The 25,503-nt window shown below is 36.7% G+C and overlaps 1 protein-coding gene and 2 non-coding genes across 3 annotated transcripts; 1 reads left to right on the top strand and 2 right to left on the bottom strand.

The window, feature by feature from the left end:
* Positions 1-1,843: 1,843 nt before the first annotated feature.
* LOC141664605 (uncharacterized) lies at positions 1,844-5,068 on the bottom strand. The gene is made up of 5 exons (XM_074470562.1): positions 4,607-5,068; positions 3,756-4,158; positions 3,466-3,535; positions 2,556-2,755; positions 1,844-2,187 (listed from the first exon to the last, which is right to left on the bottom strand). Exons 1-5 carry the CDS (start codon positions 5,066-5,068, stop codon positions 1,844-1,846), a joined length of 1,479 nt encoding a protein of 492 aa, XP_074326663.1.
* Positions 5,069-5,198: 130 nt separating this feature from the next.
* LOC141670241 (small nucleolar RNA R71) lies at positions 5,199-5,305 on the top strand. The gene has a single exon (XR_012554481.1). It is a non-coding gene; the product is annotated as a small nucleolar RNA R71 (small nucleolar RNA).
* A 19,640-nt stretch (positions 5,306-24,945) lies between these two features.
* Positions 24,946-25,052, bottom strand: LOC141670170 (small nucleolar RNA R71). The gene has a single exon (XR_012554413.1). It is a non-coding gene; the product is annotated as a small nucleolar RNA R71 (small nucleolar RNA).
* Positions 25,053-25,503: the final 451 nt, after the last annotated feature.

Genomic DNA, 25,503 nt, shown 5'->3' with positions numbered 1-25,503 from the left:
GGGCGCGCCAAGACACAGCGCGGGCGCGCTGACCTTCTGTTCAAGCAGCGCGGGCGCGCCCAGGTAGAGGGCGGCCGCGCTTGCCTTCCACCGAAAAATTTCTTCTTTCTTTGTTTTTCGCTCTGCTCCCCTGGAAAGCTTTCGCCCTTCATTTTATGATCTCATTCCACCATAGAAGCATATAAAAGTCCATTCCTGCCTCTAGTTATAGCTCTGCAAAGACTCAACAAAAATGCATAAAAAATACCACATACTTGAGGTCAAGTCATCAATTTAAGCCGATATGAAGCGTTCTAAATGGATATAAAATACACTTATCACACTCCCAAACTTAAATCGATGCTTGTCCTCCAGTATAAACAGACTCGACAATACATAAATGAATGCAACTAAATGCATGAATGCAATTTAATGACAATACAAAGATCCCCTTGGAATAAGCATAACAAGATCAATAAACCAATATCTCTAAGAATGCAATATCTCTAAATAGAGCTCGACTAAATTCCATACACTAACTTACAAGCACAAAAATGTGAGTGTGTGCTTTGCTTATCAGATATACTCCCAACACTAGAACAAAACCATGTCCTATTCTTTGCCAAAACAATCACAAGCTTATAAGTAGAATGAACGCTAAACACATAATGACTCCAAAACACCTCCATCATCACTGAAGTTAGACTGAACAATCCTTATGTCACTAGGCACAAAGTGCCCTAGAACTTAATTGCTTGAGTATTAAAGAGCTCACCCATGGTCAGTTCTGCATAATCAAATACTAATAAGAAAATTTTCTTTTTTTTCTTTTTTTTTTCTTTTCTGGAAAGAGTGCGTTTCACTCCATCTCATCCATCCCTAGACTACTCATAAATATAAGCAGTTACTAGCCTTTTGACGCCTAACTTTTATTAACAACTAGCAATTAAATCCATGGTTTCCTCCAATTTATATTTTAGCGCTCCTTCATCATCAATGGAATAACAAACATTCTAAATGTGAACAAGTGATTAAATTTCAACAACCAAACCGGTATGGCCCTGATCTAGTCCAAAAGCAACCGATAAGACTTGTGAACAGGCTTTGCTTCTGGACATGCAAGTTAATTCATAAGAACTTAATCATCCGATTATTCATCATCACCATACCCAAATCAACACCGACCTACCAACCGGAAATAACTCATCCTACAGGATCATGCTATATGCTATGCAAATGCAACTAAATGGACTCACATTATAAACATAAACAATTATGCAAACAATTATGGTCTATATGAATAGTAATGCAAGACTATGAATGAACTACCACTACACATGCAATATGATTCATATATGAACACGACTTTACTACTACTAATCCTTAAATTGCCACCCCCAAACTTAAAATATTCAATGACTCATTGAAGGCAATAATAAGGATAACAAGAGCATACCTAACTATCGGCAGGATCACCCTCTTCGGGTGGAGAATCAGGCGGCCGATACACGTAACATGTGTAGCATTTGTTTTGTTTTGTATTTTTATGTTTTTTTGACAGCGGGTAGGCGCGGACGCGCAGGAAGAGAGCGCGGGCATGCTGAGCTTCTGTTAGACAGGCGCGGGCGTGCTGGAGGATAACGCGGGCGCACTGAGCTACTGCCAATTTTTTTATAAGCGACAATACTCCAGAAACGCATGGGTTGCCTCCCACGAAGTGCTTGTTTTCCGTCTTTAGCTTGACGTGAAACTTCTAAAATCAAGTCGTAGCAAGAACAACGATCACCGCCTCACAGTTCACCGTACCTTTCCTGTCTTTAATTTCCAACTCGAATTCCTGAAGCAAGAGAATCCATCGAATCAATCAAGGTTTTGAATCTTTCTTCGAGACCAAATATTTAATAGCTGTATGATCGGTGTAAACCGTCACTTTTGTCCCATGCAAGTAAGATCTGAATTTCTCGAACCCGTAAACAACTGCCAAAAGCTCCTTCTCCGTAGTAGTGTAATTTAGCTGAGCATCATTAAGGGTTTTACTAGCGTAGTAAACCACATGGAAAATATTTTTCTTTCTCTGACCGAGAACAGCTCCAACTGCAAAGTCGCTAGCATCACACATCATCTGAAAAGGCTCACCCATATCAGGTGCTGTAATAACAGGTGCTGTAGTCAACTTCTTTTTCAAAATCTCGAAAGCAGCTAAACATTCTTCATCAAATTTGAAGGGAACATCCTTCTCCAACAAATTGCACAAGGGTTTAGAAATTTTGGAGAAGTCTTTAATGAATCGTCGATAAAAACCCGCATGACCAAGAAAACTGCGGATTCCTTTAACTGAGATTGGTGGAGGAAGATTTTCAATAGTCTCCACTTTCGCCTTATCCACTTCCAGCCCTTTTCTAGATATCTTGTGCCCAAGAATGATACCTTGTTGCACCATTAAGTGACATTTTTTCCAGTTAAGCATCGGATTTGTCTCAAAACACCTTTTCAGCACCAAGACCAGATTATGCAAACACTCATCATATGAAGATCCGAAAATGAAAAATCATCTATGAGCACCTCCATATTTGTACCAATCATGTTAGAGAATATGACCATCATGCATCTCTGAAAAGTAGCAGGTTCACCACAGAGCCCAAAAGAAACTCGGCGGAAAGCGAAAGTGCCAAAAGGACTTGTAAAAGTGGTCTTCTCCTGATCTTCTGGGGCAATACAAATCTGATTATAACCTGAGTACCCATCCAGAAGAAAATAATACTCATGAACAGCCAACCTATCAAGCATTTGATCGATGAATGGAAGCTGAAAATGATCTTTTCTAGTGGCTTTATCCAATTTCTGATAATCCATGCATACTCTCCACCCTGTGACTGTCCGAGTAGGGATGAGCTCATTCTTCTCATTAGCTTCAACTGTAATGCCTCCTTTCTTAGGCACACACTGAACCGGGCTCACCCATGAACTGTCTGAAATAGGATAAATGATCCCTGCATCCAGCCATTTAAGAATTTCTTTCTTCACTACCTCTTTCATGATAGGATTGAGTCTTCTCTGATGTTCAATGGTAGGTTTACTTCCTTCCTCAAGCAGAATTTTATGCATACAATAAGAAGGGCTTATTCCCTTGATATCTGCTATAGTCCATCCGATTACTGATTTGAAGTCTCTCAGAATTCACAAAAGCTTGTCTTCATCACTACCTGACAGGTTAAACACAATAATAACAGGTAATGTAGATGCATCACCTAAAAATGCATACCTCAAGTGATCTGGCAGTGGTTTGAGCTCAAGTGTGGGAGCTTCTTTAATAGATGGTTTAAGACGTTACTGATAATTTTTTAGCTCTGCTATTCCAAGAGACTCGAATGGCATATCCAACTTCCTCTTCCACAGAGATGCATTCAACAATTGAAGTTGCTCTGCTCCTTTTTCGTCGTTAATATCAGATTCCCCTGTTAAGGCTCTCTCTCTAAGGTATCTGACCTTAGCAATTGCTCTATCTCCGAATTCATTACCGAGTCGACCAGTTCTACTTTATAGCACTCCTCTTCATCTGTTAGGAATTTCATTACATTGAACACATTAAAAGTGACATCCTGATCTTGAACCCTCATTGTAAGCTCTCCTTTTTGCACATAAATCAAACTTGGCCTGTAGCTAAGAATGGTCTTCCCAAGATAATATGAATCTTCTTATCCTCCTCAAAGTCTAAAAAACAAAATCAGCAGGGAAGATGAGTTTATCCACTTTAACCAAAACATCTTCCACTATACCTCTCGGATACGTGATGGACCGATCAGCCAGTTGTAAGAAAATATTTATAGGTTTTGGATCAGGCAGCCCAAGTTGCCTGAAGACAGATAAAGGCATCAGATTGATACTAGCTCCCAAGTCGCACAAGCACTTGTCGAAAGATAACTTGCCAATAGTGCATGGTATCGTGAAGCTTTCCGAATATTTAAGTTTAGGAGGCAATTTATGTTGCTGCACCACACTGCACTCTTTCGTTAGAACAACGGTTTTTAAATCTTTAAGTTTCAACTTCTGAGATAGAATACCCTTCATGAACTTTGCATAGCTCGGCATCTGCTCTAGAGCTTTCGTAAAAGGTATGGTAATATGCAATTTCTTGAAAACCTCCAGAAACTTGGCAAACTGCTTGTCGATCTTCTGCTTCTGAAGTCTTTTTGGATATAGAGGAGGTGGCTAGACCTGTTTGTTGCCTGTATTCTGCTCAGGAGTAGCTTGTTCAACAAAATTTTTGTTCATTTCCGCTTCACCATCCTTCTGATAAGCTTTATCAAGACTTTCATTTTCTGGTTCAGGGGAGAGCGCGGGCGCGCTGAGAGGTAGCGCGGGCGCGCTGACCTTCTGCCTGTGCACTTCTTCATTTTGTTCAGCTGCTGATTTTTGATGGTTCTCAAAGTGATTGCTTTCAACTGTTCTTTGACGTCCCTCTTGCCCGGGTTAGCCTCTGTATCACTAGTAAGAGTTTTTTGTGGTCTATTCAACAACGCATTAGCAATTTATCCTATTTGATTTTCCAAAGTTTTGATTGAAACCGCTTGGCTTTTACACATTAGCCTCAATTCTTTCAATTCAGATTTTTCATTAGCAGACTGACCAGCACTTCCATGAGATTGTTGTTGTATTCCTTATGGTTGAAATTGTTGCCTTGGTGCATACTGTTGTTGAAAACCAGGAGGGTTGAATGACTTGGCTCCAAACTGCTGGTAAGCTGTTGTGGATGATGCATACCACTCTGATTATTGCTCCAGCTGAAAATAGGATGGTTACGGTTATTAGGATGATAAGCGGCAGGAACTTGTTGTTGTGGTCTCTGAAAATTACTCACAAAGTATGCTGACTCACTAGATATAGCACATTGATCCGTCGCATGGGCACCTGCACAAAGCTCACAAATACTTGCTATCTGATGAACTCCATAGTTGGTCAGAGAATCCACTTTCATAGTCAACACCTTTAGTTGAGCCCCTATAGCCGTAGCAGTATCCACCTCCAGAATTCCTGCTACCTTGCCTTGTGGTAGTCTCTCAGTTGGATTCTGATATTCATTAACAGCCATCATTTCAATTAGCTCATAAGCTTCCTCATAGCTCTTAGCCCATAAGGCTCCACCTGATGTTGCATCTAGCATGGGCCTTGACTGTGCTCCCAACCCATTATAAAAGCAATTGATTACCATCCAATCAGGCATTCCATGATGAGGACACTTCCTAAGCATCTCCTTGTAGCGCTCCTAAGCTTCACATCAAGATTCTCCCGACTGCTGTGCAAATTGAGTAAGAGCATTCCTGATTGCAGCTGTTTTTGCCATAGGAAAGAATTTAGTAAGAAATTTCTGAGCAAGATCCTTCCATGTCACAATGGAACCTGCTGGTAGAGAGTGCAACAAACTCTTAGCTTTAACCCTCATAGAAAATGGGAAAAGTCTCAGTTTCACAGCATCTTCCGAAACACCGTTGAACTTGAAGGTGTCGCAAATCTCGATGAAATCCCTAATGTTCATATTGGGATCTTCCGTTGGAGCACCCCAAACTGGACTGAATTCTGTACCATTTGAATCGTGCTAGGCTTGATTTCAAAGGTATTAGCTGCAATGGCTGGTCTGACAATGCCGGACTGAATGTCATTGATTTTTGGTTGAGAATAATTCTTCAATGCTTTCATTTCTGGAGCTGGTTCTCCCATTGCAATGATCACTTCCGTTTCTACTTCTTCTAGTGTGTCCTTACAAGATTGAGAACGTGTTCGCATACACGCTCGCTCGAATACCTGCAACTCACAAACAAAGTAAAATTGGTAAGAGAAATAATCCGAGTCAATGAACTTTAATGACCACTGATGACAAGCACATAAACTAAATTTAACACCGATCCCCGACAGCGGCTCCAAATACTTGTTCGCACAAAATACGCAAGCGTACGCGGTCACAAGTAGTATAAGATTAAGTTTAGTTCATTCCCACAGAGACTGGTTTAATTCAAAATATGCACTTATGCGACAATGTATGATTATTATTCACTGCTAAGACAAGTATCAAATTGAGTTTGATTATCTAAAAGTAATTATGCTAGAATGAATTAACTAAGAGTTTAAAATCAAGTTACTTATATGAAATAAAATATGGGATTTCAACTTCATTAAATACTTCATTCAGAGTTTATGCCTTTAATCATAGTATGTGATGGTTATGATAACTAATCAGACAACACGAAATTAATACACGCTATCTTTCAATATACATATACCTTACCACTCACCATCCACAAATTAGATAGAAGCTAGCAGACACCAATTATGTTTAGACCCTATATGTCTATAAGATTTGAAAACATAACGGTTTAAGAGCAAGTTATCCATTGAGATCACATAGGGCAGCGTAAGATGGTTTAAATTACACTACGAATCATGCATGTTAAAACATCCATAAACCTATGCTATCATGGCAAGTTCTAAAACCTATATCCACTTTCACATTCAATAGAGATTAACAATACAACTTAGATGTTAGCTAAATATCCAAGAAGATTAAGCACAACCATACTAGGAAATCAATAATTCATCACACACTGAAAACTTTAAGGCAGTCAACTACAAAACTCCATAAATAAATCCGTTAGAATCCCATGATAACGATTAGTTCATAATCGAACGGCTCGTCATCATGGGTTCCAATGAAAATATGATAATAAAAAGGTTTTGAATACTACAAGAGAATATTAAAGTATTAAAATTTAGAAAACAACTTTGAAACGAGCATCCAAAGTATCGCCTAATTAAAAGAATAAAAATAAGATGTAGAACTAGATCTTCTTCTTCTTAGCCATCTTATGCTCTCCACTTTTTGTTTTTCCCTTCAGTTCTGTCCTTCTGATTGATATCTTATGGTATTTATACTTCCAGATTACTTTGACCGCACGAAACTTCCAATCAGAATCAAAACAGGATTTCTTTCTAAACGACCTAGCGCGGGCACGCCAAGACACAGCGCGGGCGCGCTGACCTTCTGTTAAAGCAACGCGGGCGCGCCCAGGTAGAGGGCGGTCGTGCCTGCCTTCTGCTGAATTTTTTTTGCTTTCTTTATTTCTCGCTCTTCTCCTCTGGCAAGCTTTTGCCCTTCATTTCATGATCTCATTTCACCATAGAAGCATAGAAAAGTCCATTTATGACTCTAGTTATAGCTCTGCAAAGACTCAACAAAAATGCATCAAAAACACCACATACTTGAGGTCAAGTCATCAACTTAAGCCGATATGAAGCGTTCTAAATGGATATAAAATCTACTTATCAATCACGTAAATGAAATCATGCAAAAAATATCTAACCAAATTTTTTTATAGCTTAGCTTTCAATCATTTAATACAAAACTTCCAAACTTCTAGATATAGTGCCAACATCTAATATTCTAGTAAACAAACTAGTTCTAACATCCATAATTTAAGATTATATGTCTTCATCTCCATTTAGAACATTCCCATTAAGAGGATATGTCTTCGTCTCACCAGTTGTGGTGGTGAATCTGATGGACCAAAAGAGATCATTACCACAAGCACACCGAAAAAGCTGATAGCATCGATAGTTCAGAAACAAATGATTACCTTCTTTCAGGGTATTCTTCTCCATCAAATTTTGGGTAAGAATAATCAGCATTCTAGATAATCCATTAACAAAATTTTTTGTAATTTGGACATGCTTTTAAGTGCCAACCTATTGTAAGTATTGCTGTTAGTCAAAGAACAAGAACTATATTGGATGAAATTTACAAAAGAGCATCACATATGATTGGCAATTGATTATCTAAATTAGACACGAGTGGAATCTAAATCATAAAGGTTACTAAATTCACAAAAATATAGTTCAACATAAATTTGTAACAGATGTAACTACACAAAATGAACCATCAACATAAAAACAAACACATAGGTGGCATAAAGTGATTAAAACATAAGAAATCCCTGAGAAAAATAAAAAAATCCCCAATGACTAATCTTTTGGAGGTAACAAAAGTACTCCATCATGTTGTAAGCAAATATCTTTGTGGTTGAATGGGTTTTTTTATAGCAATTTAGCCATAGAAGTAGTATATTAATTTAAATAACACCGCATGATATCATTAATTCTCACATCTTGCTTCAACATAGCCTCTAAATATTTCTATAAAGCTTAATAAAGTAGTAGATCTATGAACAAAGATAGATTAAATATAAAAATAAAATAAATTTTGAATTTACATACACTAAACCAAACCCAAAGCTCCTTTCAGGACAATTTAGCCAAAATACTACCAATTTCATGCTCGATTTCATGATTAATTAGTGTTTTTGTTTGGGCTTTGAATGTGAAAAGATGAATACTAGGTCTAAATTAGGGTATTTTAGACAAAGTTGGCAAGAAACAAGAGAGAAAGAGAACAAAGAGGAGAGAGAAGGAAAGATAGTGAGATGGAATCGCTGTAGGGGTGTGTGAGCAAAGAGAGGAAAGAAGTTGCCACTTTGTTCCAGAAAGGAGGAAAGAGGGTAGAGCTGTGAGTGTGTGAATAAAAGGAGGATATTTTGGAAAAGGGGTAATAAAATATTTGTTAAGGGGAAATAAATTTGTGGTTAAATGGGGGGAATTTGTGTAATGATTGGGGGGAAAATGATAAGTTATTTGATTATTTTTAAATTGGCTATAGATAATAGTTAGTATAAAAAAACCGATGTCAAAGTGAAAAACGTTTTTTTGGCATTTTTTAAATTTGAACATAGACAACGGCTACTATATAAACCGAAATCAACTACATATTTTAACGTCGCTTTAAAAAATCCGATGTTAAAAATTCTTTTAACATCGGGGGCATTACGTGCCGATATCTAAACACTGATGTCGTATGCACTATTTATAGTAGTGGTGTGTGTGTGTATGTGTGTGTTTGTGAGCAAGATTGAAGTTGAATATGTAATATCAATAATGCTGATTGGATAACTCGACATAAAATATGGATTTCAAATAATCTTATGTTTCATAAGAATCAGTATAAATTGAAATTATTGTAATATACACAATGATCTTGGTAGCTGCAGTGAATAAATCGTAAATAGAAATTTGTACGAAGTTTATTAATATGTCCAGGCAGTTGAGTAATAAGATTGAAGGCATTCGAAATAATTTTCAGGATTAATGTAACGATCTAAAGAATTTTCAGTGAAGCTGTAAGCATGGTAGAAGACTTAACAGAGATTTAAAAAGTTTATAATACGAAATCCTAAGAGTGAAACTTTTTTTTTGTGAACCAGACCAATTACAATAGGTGTTAGTGATTTGTGAAGGAAAATTAAGTATTATCATTTGAAGAACTGTTAAGTAAAGGTTTCATATTCAAGAAGTATATATGCTCGATATTTAAATATGAATATCAAAAGATTAGAAGACTTGAAGAATTGAAGGTACAAAGTGGCATATCTCGCAGTTTACATAAATTGTTTTTAAAGCTTAAAATCGTTCGAAGTCACCTATACTATGGAGTATGGTCGAGTGTAAGTTATTATAATAGATGACATAGTCGAGTTCTAAGAATAAGAAGAATGCCTAAAGAAACTAGGATATGAACTCTATATAAGGGGACAATGTCGAGTTTAACTCTAACGATGTTGAACTCGACATACAATATATCGATTCCTAGAATTAATTTGGTTGCTAAAAACTAAGTCATGGACAACCTACAACGAGTTTTGGTCGAGTCCTTACCTTATTAAGGGCATAATTGTGACGCCCTCCAAACCCGGGGTCTAGATTTCGGGGTCACTCGCCAATAAACCAAAATAAAATAATCACAGCGGAATAATATAATAAATACGACCCCTTTTACATACACTGGATTGATCACAGGTTATAGTATGGAACAGGCACTAATACAAACCAACTGTTATTACAGACCAAAGTCTAATTAGTTTTACAACTTATTCAAATTTTATTACAAACCTCTAGACTAATTAAGCGTCCCAAACTGTCTACCTGGAAACACACCAACTATTTACAAGCACAAAACCTCTGGTCAGACCTGGAACTTAAGCTTGCTCTGGCCTAGCTGAAAGAATCAAGATATGAAACAAGTATGAGCGAACGAAATGCTCAGCAAGTAATAAATAGCTTATGATTTGGAATAACAACAGTATATCTGATGAACAAAACCAACTAAGCTAACTGAACAGTATCAAAACTGATAAAAATTTGATAATAAACAACATTTGCAATATATTATGTTTTGGGACTGGAATCCTCGAACGACGGTGTGTTGCCGCCGGTGATCAGCCGCGGAGCAACACCGGTATGCCGAAGCATATCCAACTAAACAAAAGGTACCCAAGGCACATATTGGCCTAGCAAGGTGTTATATCCTGTATAACACATAGCTCACACTGGACCGCCGCCACGGCCTCTTACGCAACCATCCAACCCATAAAAACAATTTTCCGCCAAAGGAGTCGAATCAAATGACATCTTTAACCACATAACTCCCCATTTCTCATGGTCCGGAGTTTTCTCAACAACCAATGGCAAAATAACCAGAACAATTAGTTATTCGCTAATCTCAATTCAAAGCTTTGCCGTATAGAGTAATTCATAGCGAAACATAAAACGTTTAACTATTCTGAACTTAGAATAATATGGATATTGAAAGAATAAAGTTCAGAGTCAATATCAATTGAATGATAAATAAAGATATAGGTACTTGTATAATATGATTAGAAATGAACGTCACTTGAACGATAAGTGAAGTTAGGGGTACTTGCCTGGTATGCTCAATAACCTCTTACTTTAACTCTGCTTCTAACTGCTGGCTACTATCTTCGTCTAACACTTGACTGTACTCCTTGCTACTCGATTCTATAAACAAAAAGACTATCTTAATTGACAGAACTAAACTCAATCGACGTAACTCTACGTCTTGACATCTCCCCGACCATTTATAACTAAGCATGGCATATTAAACTGTAAACAAATAGCATACTTATCACATAACACATAATCATGACATTTGTATAACACGTAATCTCATAACTCATGCAATACATAATTCAGATCATTAAAAGATACGTCTCAGTGCGCTCAGAATGAAAATCAGGTCAATATTAGCATTTATCGATCAAATACTGACTCAAACTGATATACAAATTAAATGACATTGCAATATAAAATAAATTAGGTCTCAAAAGTATTTTTATTAAAAGCGCAATATTTTTCTGAGTCTGTACGCGTTCGTTTCGTATTAAACGGACAAACGGTCGATTTATTATGAATTTTTAAACATTTTTCGGAATAAAACGGGTCTCCAAATCATTTAATAATTAAATAATAGGGCTCGAATACTCGAAAATAATTTTATAAAAATTATCGAGCCGGGAAAATAATTTAAAATAATATTTTAAAGCTCGAAACTATTTTTTGGAATTTTTAAATCAATTTTAAATAATTAAATCTAATTAAATAATCAATTAAAATTAATTAATAACTAATTAAATTAATTAATCAATTAATATTTAAATTAATTGACTAATTAAATAATTAATTATCAACTAAAATTAATTAACTAAATAATTTGGATTTATTTTGAATTAAAAATATAAATTTTCAGAATTAAAATCATGAATTTTCAAAACAAAATGAATTTTTTTAGAAATTAAAATAGGATTTTTGAATTATTTTTAAATCAGAAATTCAGAAACAGTTTTCAGATTTTTGCAACTGGGTTTATAGGATTAAAAGCGGGTCGAAATCCGGGTCAAAAACCGACCCAAACGGGTCACCAAGAAACTGAAGAAACCCGCCGGAAAATTGCAGAATCCGGCGAGGTTTCGTTTCCCGGCGAACCCCAATCGAGCTCCAAACCGGCTCGATCATTCTGCTTTTCAGTCCCTATCGATTCTACAACACTACCACAATTCAGAGACGACATCGACAATAACAAAACACTGTCGAGTCCTCGGTTCCGGCCAAACCGCCATTAAAGCCGGTCAAAACCGAGCTTTTCCGGCTACTTTAAATCGGACACCATAATTCAATCCAAAAATACCGTTAAACTCAGAGAAACACGATCTATTCTTCTGCATAACCTAATTCAATGAACAACTAAAAATCAAGAAACCCCCAAATTCGAATATTAACCCTAAATTACGAATTTTTCACATCCCTAGTCGTTTGAATGATTTGAGGGCATAAACAGAAAGAACATGAAAATCTGAACATTTTGGTTACTCATACTTCAAATTCTGAAGTCTGCATCACCCTCAAATTTGGGTTTGATTCTCAGAACTTTTCAAGAACACCAAGAACACATATTCAAAGAATTTTCAGAAAATTAAACCTCAATCTCTATATGATACCGAACCCTATTTTTGAAGTATAATATACCAAATCGACCAGAAAAACATACTCTACAACATGGAAGCATCAAATCACATCAACAACATCAAGAACAAATTTTCATAATTTAATTATCAAATAATTCGAATATAAATAATTAAATAAGAAAATTACTGTGATTTCTGGGCAGAAACTGATGATTGATTCAGAAAGAAGATTTCGAGAGCTTCGTTTTGATATGCTGCACGCCCGAATCGGAGTTCGATAACGCCTTCGTTCGTGTGTTTGATTCTCGGAAACGTATCGGTTTCTCGGGTTTTTCTCTGTTTTTACGGTATTTTAATTGGTTGCAAATGAATAAATGAAATAAACGAAATAAGAAATAGGCTATTTATATTTATGGAATATTGGATCGTTCTGGATCATTTTGGATCGTTAAATTAGTTGCTTAGCCGCTAAGTAACTGTAAAAACGATACAATTCAATACCAGAATTGGATAATTATCAAAACCGGGCTTTTTATAAAACACCATATACGAACATAACGTAAAAATATCCCGTCTTTCGAGATTACGGGTTTTTATTGATTACCGAAATAACTATCGTATCGAAAATATTGCGCCGGGCCGCGCACGAGTCAAACCGTAATCCAGATCGAAAAAGTCAAAACACGAAAAATGTCCGGAATTACCAGATTAGGTTAGGAAGGAGTTTTCGGAAGAGTTTCGGGTTGTAAAAACGCAAAACGGTTGAAGTTGGAAGATTCCCGGCTTTATAAAATAATTTTATAATTATTCTGAAAATAATTAATAATTCATAAATCATTATAAAATCATATAACACTCCAAAAATTACCAGAAAAATACCACAATTATCTATATTTTATTCTGGACATATAAAAATTCAAATATTCAAATAATGTCACATATAACATTCAGATATCTATTCTACTTTTCAGATAATTCACCAAAAATTCACATAAAATCACATAAACAATTCCGAATAATAATAATAATATTTAAAAATATATGGGATATTACAATCTACCCCCCTTAACAGGATTCTGTCCTCAGAATCAGCCTAGGAAAATAAATGAGGATACTTGGATCGTATTTCGCTTTCCAATTCCCAAGTCGACTCTTCAACCTTGGGATTCCTCCACAAGACTCGCACTAAAGATACAGACTTATTCCTAAGTACTCTTTCTTTCTTATCTAAAATCTGTACTGGTTGCTCTACAAAAGATAAATCTGGTTGGATCTCGATTGGCTCGTATTCTATCACATGGTTCGAATCAGGCAAATAATGCTTCAACATCGACACATGGAACACATTGTGAATATGTTGCATGTGAGGTGGTAACGCTAATTCATAAGCAACCTTTCCCACACGCTTCAAAATCTCAAAAGGACCAACATAACGCGGACTCAGCTTTCCTTTCTTCCCAAATCTTGATAGACCTTTCCAAGGAGAAACTTTTAATAGCACTGCTTCACCAACTTCAAATTCCATATCTTTTCTGGTAGGATCTGCATATTTACGTTGACGGTCTTGAGCTGCTGTTAATCTTTTCCGAATGAGTTCTATTTTCTCTTTTGTCTGCTGGATCAATTCTGGACCCAAAATCTTTCTCTCACCAACTTCTTCCCAATATATTGGAGATCTGCATCTTCTCCCGTACAAGGCTTCGTAAGGCGGCATTCCAATGCTGGCATGATAGCTGTTGTTGTAGGAGAATTCAACTAATGGCAAATGCTCGTCCCAACTCCCTTCAAAATCTAGTGCACATACCCTCAGCATATCTTCAATAGTCTGAATCGTTCTTTCACTTTGACCGTCCGTCTGCGGATGATACGCGGTACTCATGTTCAGCTTCGTTCCGAGACAATCTTGAAAATTTCTCCAAAATCTTGAGTTAAATCGAGGATCTCTGTCTGAAACTATGGATACTGGAACTCCATGTCGTGTCACAATTTCCTTAAGATATAACCGAACCAATTTATCCATTGAGAATCTTTCATTGATAGAAAGAAAATGCGCCGACTTCGTCAATCTATCGATAATAACCCAAATAGCATCATGATTCGTCCTGGTCCTCGGTAATCCAACTACGAAATCCATCGCGATATGCTCCCACTTCCATTCTGGAATGTCCAATGGTTGTATCAGTCCACTGGGCCTTTGATGTTCCGCTTTGACTCGCTGGCAAGTGTAACACTTACTTACCCATTCTGCAATTTCTTTCTTCATGCTTGGCCACCAAAAGTTTTCCCTTAAGTCTCTATACATCTTCGTACTCCCGGGATGAATTGAGTATCTAGAGTTGTGAGCGTCTCGAAGAATTTCATCTTTCAGCTCGGCTATGTTGGGTATCCATATTCTGGAAGAAAATCTTAATATCCCTTTATCATCCTTTTGACTCCCTGTTTCTTCTCCTGTCAAACTGTCTCGTTCATGGCTCATTACTTCTTCCTGACATCTTCTTATTTTCTCTAATAATTCTGGTTGAAAAGACATTGCACACAATACCTCTGTAGACATACTTGGAATACTAACCTCTATTTTCAGCTTCTCAAATTCCCTGATTAATTCCTCGGATGAAGTTATCATGTTTAACCTTTCTTTTCTGCTCAGAGCGTCGGCCACCATATTTGCTTTACCTGGATGATAGTTAATAGTACAGTCATAGTCCTTGATCAATTCTAGCCATCTTCTCTGCCTCATGTTCAAATCCTTCTGGGTGAAGATATACTTTAAACTCTTGTGGTCCGTGTAGATCTCGCACTTTTCCCCATAAAGATAATGCCTCCATATCTTCAATGCAAACACTATAGCTGCCAATTCTAGATCATGCGTTGGATACTTTTCTTCATGTGGTTTCAACTGTCTTGAAGCATAGGCTATTACCTTGTCATGCTGCATCAAAACACATCCCAATCCTTTGTACGACGCGTCACTGTAGATCACAAAATTTCCTTGTTCATCTGGCAAGACTAGTACTGGAGAAGATACTAATCTATTCTTTAATTCCTGGAAACTTTCTTCACACTTCTCCTCCCATTCAAATTTCTGATTTTTCCTAGTGAGCTTTGTCAATGGCATAGCTATCTTCGCGAAATCCTGCACAAATCTTCTGTAGTAACCTGCTAATCCCATGAAACTTCTTACTTCTGTTGGTGTTTTTGGCCTCTCCCAGTTGATTATGGCTTCAACCTTTGCTGGATCCACTTCCACTCCTTTATTGCTAATCACGTGCCCAAGAAATCGTACTTCTTTTAACCAAAATTCACACTTGGAGAACTTTGCGTACAATTTCTCCCGTCGCAGTATTTCCAGAACTATCCCCAAATGCTCTGCATGCTCCTCTTCTGTTTTAGAATAGATCAAGATGTCGTCTATAAACATGATCACGAATTTATCCAAATAGTTCTTAAATACTCGATTCATCAGATCCATGAAAGCTGCTGGTGCGTTGGTTAATCCAAATGCCATCACTAGAAACTCATAATGCCCATATCTGGTTCTAAATGCGGTCTTCGGAATATCTTCAGGCTTGATCTTCAGTTGATGATATCCGGATCTTAAATCAATTTTAGAAAACCATATAGCGCCTTTCAATTGGTCAAACAGATCATCGATCCTCGACAATGGGTATTTGTTCTTAATGGTCAGCTTGTTTAATTCTCGATAGTCAATACACAGTCGCATACTCCCGTCTTTCTTCTTGACAAACAGTACTGGTGCGCCCCATGGGGATACACTGGGTTTTATAACTCCTTTCTCCAAAAGATCTTGCAGCTGAGTTGCCAATTCTTTCATCTCCACTGGTGCCATCCGGTACGGAGCTTTAGAGACTGGTTCTGTTCCGGGTGCTAGATCAATCGCAAATTCAATTTCTCTGTCGGGAGGTAATCCTGGTAGATCATCTAGGAAAACATCTGAAAATTCGTTGACAACTGGAATCACTTCTAGTGCTGGAACTTCTTTACTGGTGTCTACCATATGGGCCAAATATGCTTCACAATTCTGACGCAATAACTTTTTCACTTGAGCGATCGCTAAGAACTTCTTCTCTTGCCTATTTCCTTGAAATATTACCTTCTTCTTACTATCCAAGGTCTGAAGTCTCACTTTCCTATTCTTACAATCAATCTGAGCGTTATTTTCTGACAACCAATCCATTCCTAAAATAACATCAAATTCTCCCAACTTAAAAGGTATCAAGTTGGCATAAAAATGATGTCTTCCTATTTCAATATCGCACCTCGGGCACACTCGGTCAACAAAAACTTGGTCCTTATTAGCTAACTCTATCATTAATGCTTGTTCTAACAACTTAACTTCGTAATGCAGTTTATCGACAAAACTTTGAGAAATAAATGATCTTGTAGCTCCAGAATCAAATAAAACTTTAACATCTATGGAGTTGACTGAAAGCGTACCTGCCACCACGTCTGAACTCTGAACAGCATCCTTCATAGTCATATTGAATGTCCTAGCCTTTGGCTGGTTCTTTGTTGGTGGTCCTTCAATCCTTGGCACATTAGCAGTTGGTTCAGTTGTCTGGCAGTCCCTGGCAATATGCCCCATCTTTCCACATTTAAAGCACACTGTCCCTGATCTTTGAGCTGTAGTCTGACTTCGACACTCATTAGAATAGTGTCCCTTCTGATTGCACTTATAACACAACACATTAGCCTTACAAATCCCAAAATGCCTTCTACCACAAAATTTGCACTCTGACGCAGGTGGACGATTGGGTCTCTGCTGATTTGAATTCTGAAAACGGTTCCCATTTCCTGGCCGTGGTTTCTTAAATCCCACACTCTTATTATCCTGAAACTCTGGCCTTTTATTGAAACGGCCCTGGAAGTTACCTTGTTGCTGGCCTCCCTCTGAGGTTTCTATTTTCCTTTTCTTCCCATCCTTCCCTTTTTGATACATATCACTCTTACTTTCAATCACCATTGCTTTCTGCACCACTGCCACATATGAAGTCAATTCAAACATGGCCACCCTATTCTGAATCCAAAATCTCAATCCCTGCTCAAACCTTCTTGCTTTCTTTTCATCCGTATCAACCTGGTCTGGCACGAACCTCGCTAATTCAGTAAACGTAGCTTCGTACTCAGCTACAGTAAGATCTCCCTGGGTCAAGTTCAAGAATTGGATCTCCATTTGATTTTTCATATACCTCGGAAAATACTTCTCTAGAAATAGCTCTGTGAATCTCTCCCAAGTTATAAACTCACCTCCTTCCAATGCTCGCGCGGATTCCCACCAATAGTTCGCCTCACCCTTCAGAAAGTAACTTGCAAACTTGGTCTTCTGCTCAGCTCCTGCTCCGACCAATTCAAAAGCCTTTTCCATCTCCTTGAGCCATGCATTCGCTTCCACAGGATCAGCACTTCCCTTGAACTCAGGTGGCTTCACTGCTTGAAACTGCTTAAAAGTCACTGCAGGTGGTGCTGCTCGCTGCTGCTGTTGCTGTTGTTGTTGTTGTTGTTGCTGCTGCTGCGTAAGATGTAACATTATCTGCTGCATCAGTCCCAACATCTGGATAATCGCTGGATCTGTATGGCTCTCGGTACTACCCTCTCCTGAATTATTCCTTCTCTTTGGTGCCATTATTCTGGTAAGAAACAAGCAACATATATATAATAATCTGTCAAGCATTGTGTCAAATATGTAGCAATTCCTTAGCATATCAAAATTCGCAAACAGTATCTCTTCCCTGAATATCATAAACTTGCTACCTTATTAACACAAGCGACATGATTATCACATAATCCTGCTTATTATCTCAAGAATAATAACACAAAGAAAATTACTCCGAATTATCCAATCCTTTTAAATCCTTGCTCGAAATCTTAACTAAATCAACAAAATAGCGGCAATGACACAAGGCCTAAAGCTAAACGCAAAATAGGAAACCTAAACAACTTAACTACAACCTAACCCAATAACCTAAATTTAATCCTATGAAAGCTAAACTACACGCGCCTATCTTATGTGATCTTCCTATGACTCATCTATGACAATCCTACGCCTGTTTCAGTGACCATAACATATGGCTCTGATACCAACCTGTGACGCCCTCCAAACCCGGGGTCTAGATTTGGGGGTCACTCGCCAATAAACCAAAATAAAATAATCACAGCGGAATAATATAATAAATACGACCCCTTTTACCTACACTGGATCGATCACAGGTTATAGTATGGAACAGGCACTAATACAAACCAACTGTTATTACAGACCATAGTCTAATTAGTTTTACAACTTATTCAAATTTTATTACAAACCTCTAGACTAATTAAGCGTCCCAAACTGTCTACCTGGAAACACACCAACTATTTACAAGCACAAAACCTCTGGTCAGACCTGGAACTTAAGCTTGCTCTGGCCTAGCTGAAAGAATCAAGATATGAAACAAGTATGAGCGAACGAAATGCTCAGCAAGTAATAAATAGCTTATGATTTGGAATAACAACAGTATATCTGATGAACAAAACCAACTAAGCTAACTGAACAGTATCAAAACTGATAAAAATTTGATAATAAACAACATTTGCAATATATTATGTTTTGGGACTGGAATCCTCGAACGACGGTGTGTTGCCGCCGGTGATCAGCCGCGGAGCAACACCGGTATGCCGAAGCATATCCAACTAAACAAAAGGTACCCAAGGCACATATTGGCCTAGCAAGGTGTTATATCCTGTATAACACATAGCTCACACTGGACCGCCGCCACGGCCTCTTACGCAACCATCCAACCCATAAAAACAATTTTCCGCCAAAGGAGTCGAATCAAATGACATCCTTAACCACATAACTCCCCATTTCTCATGGTCCGGATTTTTCTCAACAACCAATGGCAAAATAACCAGAACAATTAGTTATTCGCTAATCTCAATTCAAAGCTTTGCCGTATAGAGTAATTCATAGCGAAACATAAAACGTTTAACTATTCTGAACTTAGAATAGTATGGATATTGAAAGAATAAAGTTCAGAGTCAATATCAATTGAATGATAAATAAAGATATAGGTACTTGTATAATATGATTAGAAATGAACGTCACTTGAACGATAAGTGAAGTTATGGGTACTTGCCTGGTATGCTCAATAACCTCTTACTTTAACTCTGCTTCTAACTGCTGGCTACTATCTTCGTCTAACACTTGACTGTACTCCTTGCTACTCGATTCTATAAACAAAAAGACTATCTTAATTGACAGAACTAAACTCAATCGACGTAACTCTACGTCTTGACATCTCCCCGACCATTTATAACTAAGCATGGCATATTAAACTGTAAACAAATAGCATACTTATCACATAACACATAATCATGACATTTGTATAACACGAAATCTCATAACTCATGCAATACATAATTCAGATCATTAAAAGATACGTCTCAGTGCGCTCAGAATGAAAATCAGGTCAATATTAGCATTTATCGATCAAATACCGACTCAAACTGATATACAAATTAAATGACATTGCAATATAAAATAAATTAGGTCTCAAAAGTATTTTTATTGAAAGCGCAATATTTTTCTGAGTCTGTACGCATTCGTTTCGTATTAAACGGACAAACGGTCGATTTATTATGAATTTTTGAACATTTTTCGGAATAAAACGGGTCTCCAAATCATTTAATAATTAAATAATAGGGCTCGAATACTCGAAAATAATTTTATAAAAATTATCGAGCCGGGAAAATAATTTAAAATAATATTTTAAAGCTCGAAACTATTTTTCGGAATTTTTAAATCAATTTTAAATAATTAAATCTAATTAAATAATCAATTAAAATTAATTAATAACTAATTAAATTAATTAATCAATTAATATTTAAATTAATTGACTAATTAAATAATTAATTATCAACTAAAATTAATTAACTAAATAATTTGGATTTATTTTGAATTAAAAAAAATAAATTTTCAGAATTAAAATCATGAATTTTCAAAACAAAATGAATTTTTTTAGAAATTAAAATAGGATTTTTGAATTATTTTTAAATCAGAAATTCAGAAACAGTTTTCAGATTTTTGCAACTGGGTTTATAGGATTAAAAGCGGGTCGAAATCCGGGTCAAAAACCGACCCAAACGGGTCACCAAGAAACTGAAGAAACCCGCCGGAAAATTGCAGAATCCGGCGAGGTTTCGTTTCCCGGTGAACCCCAATCGAGCTCCAAACCGGCTCGATCATTCTGCTTTTCAGTCCCTATCGATTCTACAACACTACCACAATTCAGAGACGACATCGACAATAACAAAACACTGTCGAGTCCTCGGTTCCGGCTAAACCGCCATTAAAGCCGGTCAAAACCGAGCTTTTCCGGCTACTTTAAATCGGACACCATAATTCAATCCAAAAATACCGTTAAACTCAGAGAAACACGATTTATTCTTCTGCATAACGTAATTCAATGAACAACTAAAAATCAAGAAACCCCCAAATTCGAATATTAACCCTAAATTACGAATTTTTCACATCCCTAGTCGTTTGAATGATTTGAGGGCATAAACAGAAAGAACATGAAAATCTGAACATTTTGGTTACTCATACTTCAAATTATGAAGTCTGCATCACCCTCAAATTTGGGTTTGATTCTCAGAACTTTTCAAGAACACCAAGAACACATATTCAAAAAATTTTCAGAAAATTAAACCTCAATCTCTATATGATACCGAACCTTATTTTTGAAGTATAATATACCAAATCGACCAGAAAAACATACTCTACAACATGGAAGCATCAAATCACATCAACAACATCAAGAACAAATTTTCATAATTTAATTATCAATTAATTCGAATATAAATAATTAAATAAGAAAATTACTGTGATTTCTGGGCAGAAACTGATGATTGATTCAAAAAGAAGATTTCGAGAGCTTCGTTTTGATATGCTGCACGCCCGAATCGGAGTTCGATAACGCCTTCGTTCGTGTGTTTGATTCTCGGAAACGTATCGGTTTCTCGGGTTTTTCTCTGTTTTTACGGTATTTTAACTGGTTGCAAATGAATAAACGAAATAAACGAAATAAGAAATAGGCTATTTATATTTATGGAATATTGGATCGTTCTGGATCGTTTTGGATCGTTAAATTAGTTGCTTAGCCGCTAAGTAACTGTAAAAACGATACAATTCAATACCAGAATTGGATAATTATCAAAACCGGGCTTTTTATAAAACACCATATACGAACATAACGTAAAAATATCCTGTCTTTCGAGATTACGGGTTTTTATTGATTACCGAAATAACTATCGTATCGAAAATATTGCGCCAGGCCGCGCACGAGTCAAACTGTAATCCGGATCGAAAAAGTCAAAACACGGAAAATGTCCGGAATTACCAGATTAGGTTAGGAAGGAGTTTTCGGAAGAGTTTCGGGTTGTAAAAACGCAAAACGGTTGAAGTTGGAAGATTCCCGGCTTTATAAAATAATTTTATAATTATTCTGAAAATAATTAATAATTCATAAATCATTATAAAATCATATAACACTCCAAAAATTACCAGAAAAATACCACAATTATCTATATTTTATTCTGGACATATAAAAATTCAAATATTCAAATAATGTCACATATAACATTCAGATATCTATTCTACTTTTCAGATAATTCACCAAAAATTCACATAAAATCACATAAACAATTCCGAATAATAATAATAATATTTGAAAATATATGGGATATTACAATAATGTTGAGTCTTTGAATTTGTTGATTAGATTTCAAAGGAAAACTTATCATAGAAACTATATCGAGCTCTACATGCTTTAAGTCAAGTTCAACATACAAATGTCGAGTCCAAGCTTGTCTCTTTAAGGAACTAAGTCATGAACTCTCCAGGGGAACAACATGTTGAATCCTAGGCTACTAAGGAAGAAAAAGTCAAGTTCTAGCTCTAGTTTGCTTAAAATTCTAAGTACAGCGGCGACACACTTGTTCTCTTGGTCGAGCCCTAGCATGTCAAAGACATGCATGGTCAAGTTCAAGCTATTATGTAAATAAATTATTAAGGCAAGCTATACGTAACTACATGATCAATTTCTGGGAGCTTACAAATGGTTACGGTTGAGTGTCGGAGCTACAACACGAAGTCGAGTTCTAGAACGATATCATGATAAAACACGACATAACTTATCCCAATTACTTGGTTGTGGTGGAGCCACGTACACAAGTCTTTCTATTAAAGATACTTACTTATATCAGTTAGATTTAATTGATTTGGATTAATTCTTCTCCAACACAATACAACGGAACTCTGCAAAATTAAATACTCTTGATTTAATCATTCAATTTATTAAAGGTTTTCAAAGGATAATTGCTGTCGAAATCAATACATACCACATCATAAAGATTTAAATAGATACACTCAATTATCTAACTAATTTATATTTTATTTCCCATTTGATAAAAGCTATTTAATTTAAAGTGATATATCAAACACTAGATCTTGATAGGTTATATCTCTAATAAGTTTGTTTTCGTTGTTATACTAAATATTTTTGTATTTGGTGTATGTTAAGTGGCATTTATGTCCACTTAGAACGTCCTATAAAGGCTTGAATTGGTGTTTTGTACTCGAGTTATTTATGTTTTTGATGCGTTTTTGTAGTGTTTTGCATTTCAGGCATAGATAACAGTAGTATGAGATTTAACATTATTTTGGTGCTAAATTGGTGTTGGGGAGGTGCCTCGGATGTTCACTCGTTGATCGCCATCAGAAATCAGCAAATAAAATAAAGTCAGAAGTTTTTCCAGAAGGTCAGCGCGCCCGCACTGTGTTAGCGCGCGGTCATGCCGGTTGTCAGAGTTGCAGCGCGCATGCCAGGCCGACATCTGAGAATCCTGATTCTTGTATGATTCTGATTGTTGAAGGCCCAGGATGATTCTATAGCATATATAAAGCCTAAATAAGACGTTTTTAATGACAAAGATTAAGGAGAAGATGGAGAGAAAACCTAGGAGCACAAATACAACAAAGGAGAAGAAAAGCTTGTTTATACTTGTGATTCTTTAATTGAGTTATAATCTTGGATGCTAGTTTTCTTATTTGTTGAACCTATTACTCTTGTTTAACGTACTTGATTATTATTCAGTTTATAAAGACTTAGTTTATTATACCATGCTTTCATCGGAACCCACGGTGATGATGAGTTTGGTTATGGGCTAATCGTTATCATGGGGTTCTAACGGATTTACTTATGGATTTCAATAGTTAATTTGTTTCGATACCTTAGTGTGCTGTGATTGTATGATATCCTAGTATTGGTTGTGCTTATTCGTCTTTTGAGCGTCACGAACTTATAAGATAGCGTGTTAATCTCTATTAAAGCAACAATGAATATAGAGGTTTAGAATTTGCCAAGCTAGCATAGGTTCATGTATTTGATATGCATGATTCATAGGTAATTTTAACCATCTTACTTGCCCTATGTAATCACGATAGATAACTTGCACTTAAACCTTTATTTTGTCAAATTCTATAGACATATAGGGTCTCAATATACTTGGTGTGTATTCAGCTTCTATCTTTTTTGTGGATGTCTGGTAGTAGGGTATGCGTACAATGAAAGTTGGTGTTTATTAGTTTCATGTTGTCTGATTAGTTGTCATCACCATTGCATGCTAAGGTTAAGAACAATGACTTTGAATGAAGTAGTAATGAAGTTAGAATCCCATGTTTGTGTTATATAAGTAAATCAACCTTTTTAATCTCTTAGTTAATTGCATGTTAGTTAATATCTTAGTTAATAAACAATCTCAACTTGTTATCATCTTAGCATTGAATAATAACCATACCATTATTGCATAAATGCATAAATTGAACTTAACTTAACGAGTCTCTGTGGGAACGAACTAGAAAGAATTCTATATTACTAACGCGTATACTTGCGTGTAAATTAGCGCGTGTTTTCGCCCTAACAAGTTTTTGGCGCCGCTACCGGGGACTCGTGATTTACTTTTAGTTTATGTGCTTGACATCAGTGGTCGTTAAAGTTCACTGACTCGGATATTTTACTTACTTGTTTGTTTGTTGCTTTTTCAGGTACTCTAGAGAGCGTGTATGCTAACGCGTTCTTGATCTCGAAAGAGAACACTGGACAAAGCGGAGGAAGTAGTGGAAAAAGTTCTTATTGAGGAGGAAGTTGAAGAAGAAGCTCTTATTGCAATAGGAGAACCGGAAGCGAATACGGAATCTTTGATGGATTACTCTCAACCAAAGTTCAATGATATTCAGTCTAGTATTGTCAGACCAGCCATCACGGCTAATAATTTTGAGATCAAGGCTAGCACAATTCAGATGGTGCAGAACTCGGTTCAGTTTATGGGTTCTCCAACGGAAGATCTTAACATCTATATTAGGGATTTTATCGAGATCTGCGACACTTTCTAATTCAATAATGTGTCTGAAGATGCTATAAAGCTAAGGCTTTTCCCATTCTCTCTGAGGGATAAAGCTAAGTGTTGGTTGTATTCTCTACAACCAGGCTTTATCACTAAATGGGAAGATCTTGCTCAAATGTTTCTTACTAAGTTCATTCCTATGGCGAAGACTGCTACAATCAGGATTGCTATTACTCAATTTGCACAGCAATCAGGAGAGTCTTTGTGTGAAGCTTGGGATCCTTATAAGGAGATGCTTAGAAAGTGTCTTCATCATGGGATGCCTGACTGGATGATTATCAACTGCTTTTATAATGGCTTGGGAGCACAGTCTAGACCCATGCTTGATGCAACATCAGGTGGAGCCTTATGGGCTAAAAGCTATGATGAAGCTTATGAGCTGATTGAACTGATGGCTGCTAATGAATACCAGAACCCTTCTCAGAGATTACCTCAAGGTAAGGTAGCATGAATTCTGGAGGTAGACGCAGCTACTACTATAGCTGCTCAGCTTAAGGCTTTGACGATGAATGTGGATTCTTTGGCTAATCATGGAGTTAATCAGATCATTACTGTCTATGAGCTTTGTGCTGGTGCGTATGAGACAGAACAGTGTGCTATATCTAGTGAATCAGCTCAATTCGTGAGCAACTTTCAGAGGTTGCAGCACCCAGTTCCAGCCACCTATCATCCCAACAACCACAATCATCCAAACTTTAACTGGAGCAATACT

Source organism: Apium graveolens, chromosome 6 (genome assembly GCF_009905375.1).
Source record: "Apium graveolens cultivar Ventura chromosome 6, ASM990537v1, whole genome shotgun sequence".
In the NCBI taxonomy this organism is placed as follows: Eukaryota; Viridiplantae; Streptophyta; class Magnoliopsida; order Apiales; family Apiaceae; genus Apium; species Apium graveolens.
Note: the sequence above shows the minus strand (reverse complement) of the source record. Positions and strands in the feature narration are given on the sequence as shown.

What these genes read in the sequence shown, in the direction of transcription:
- LOC141664605 (XM_074470562.1), bottom strand. Translation starts at nt 5,068, where the DNA reads ATGGCTGTTAATGAATATCAGAATCCAACTGAGAGACTACCACAAGGC. An exon ending in ACAATCTCATGGAAGTGCTG is followed by an intron (nt 4,159 to 4,606) that starts GTCAGTCTGCTA and finishes AAAAGACTTCAG; the next exon opens with AAGCAGAAGATCGACAAGCA. An exon ending in GTCCATCACGTATCCGAGAG is followed by an intron (nt 3,536 to 3,755) that starts GTATAGTGGAAG and finishes AATTCCTAACAG; the next exon opens with ATGAAGAGGAGTGCTATAAA.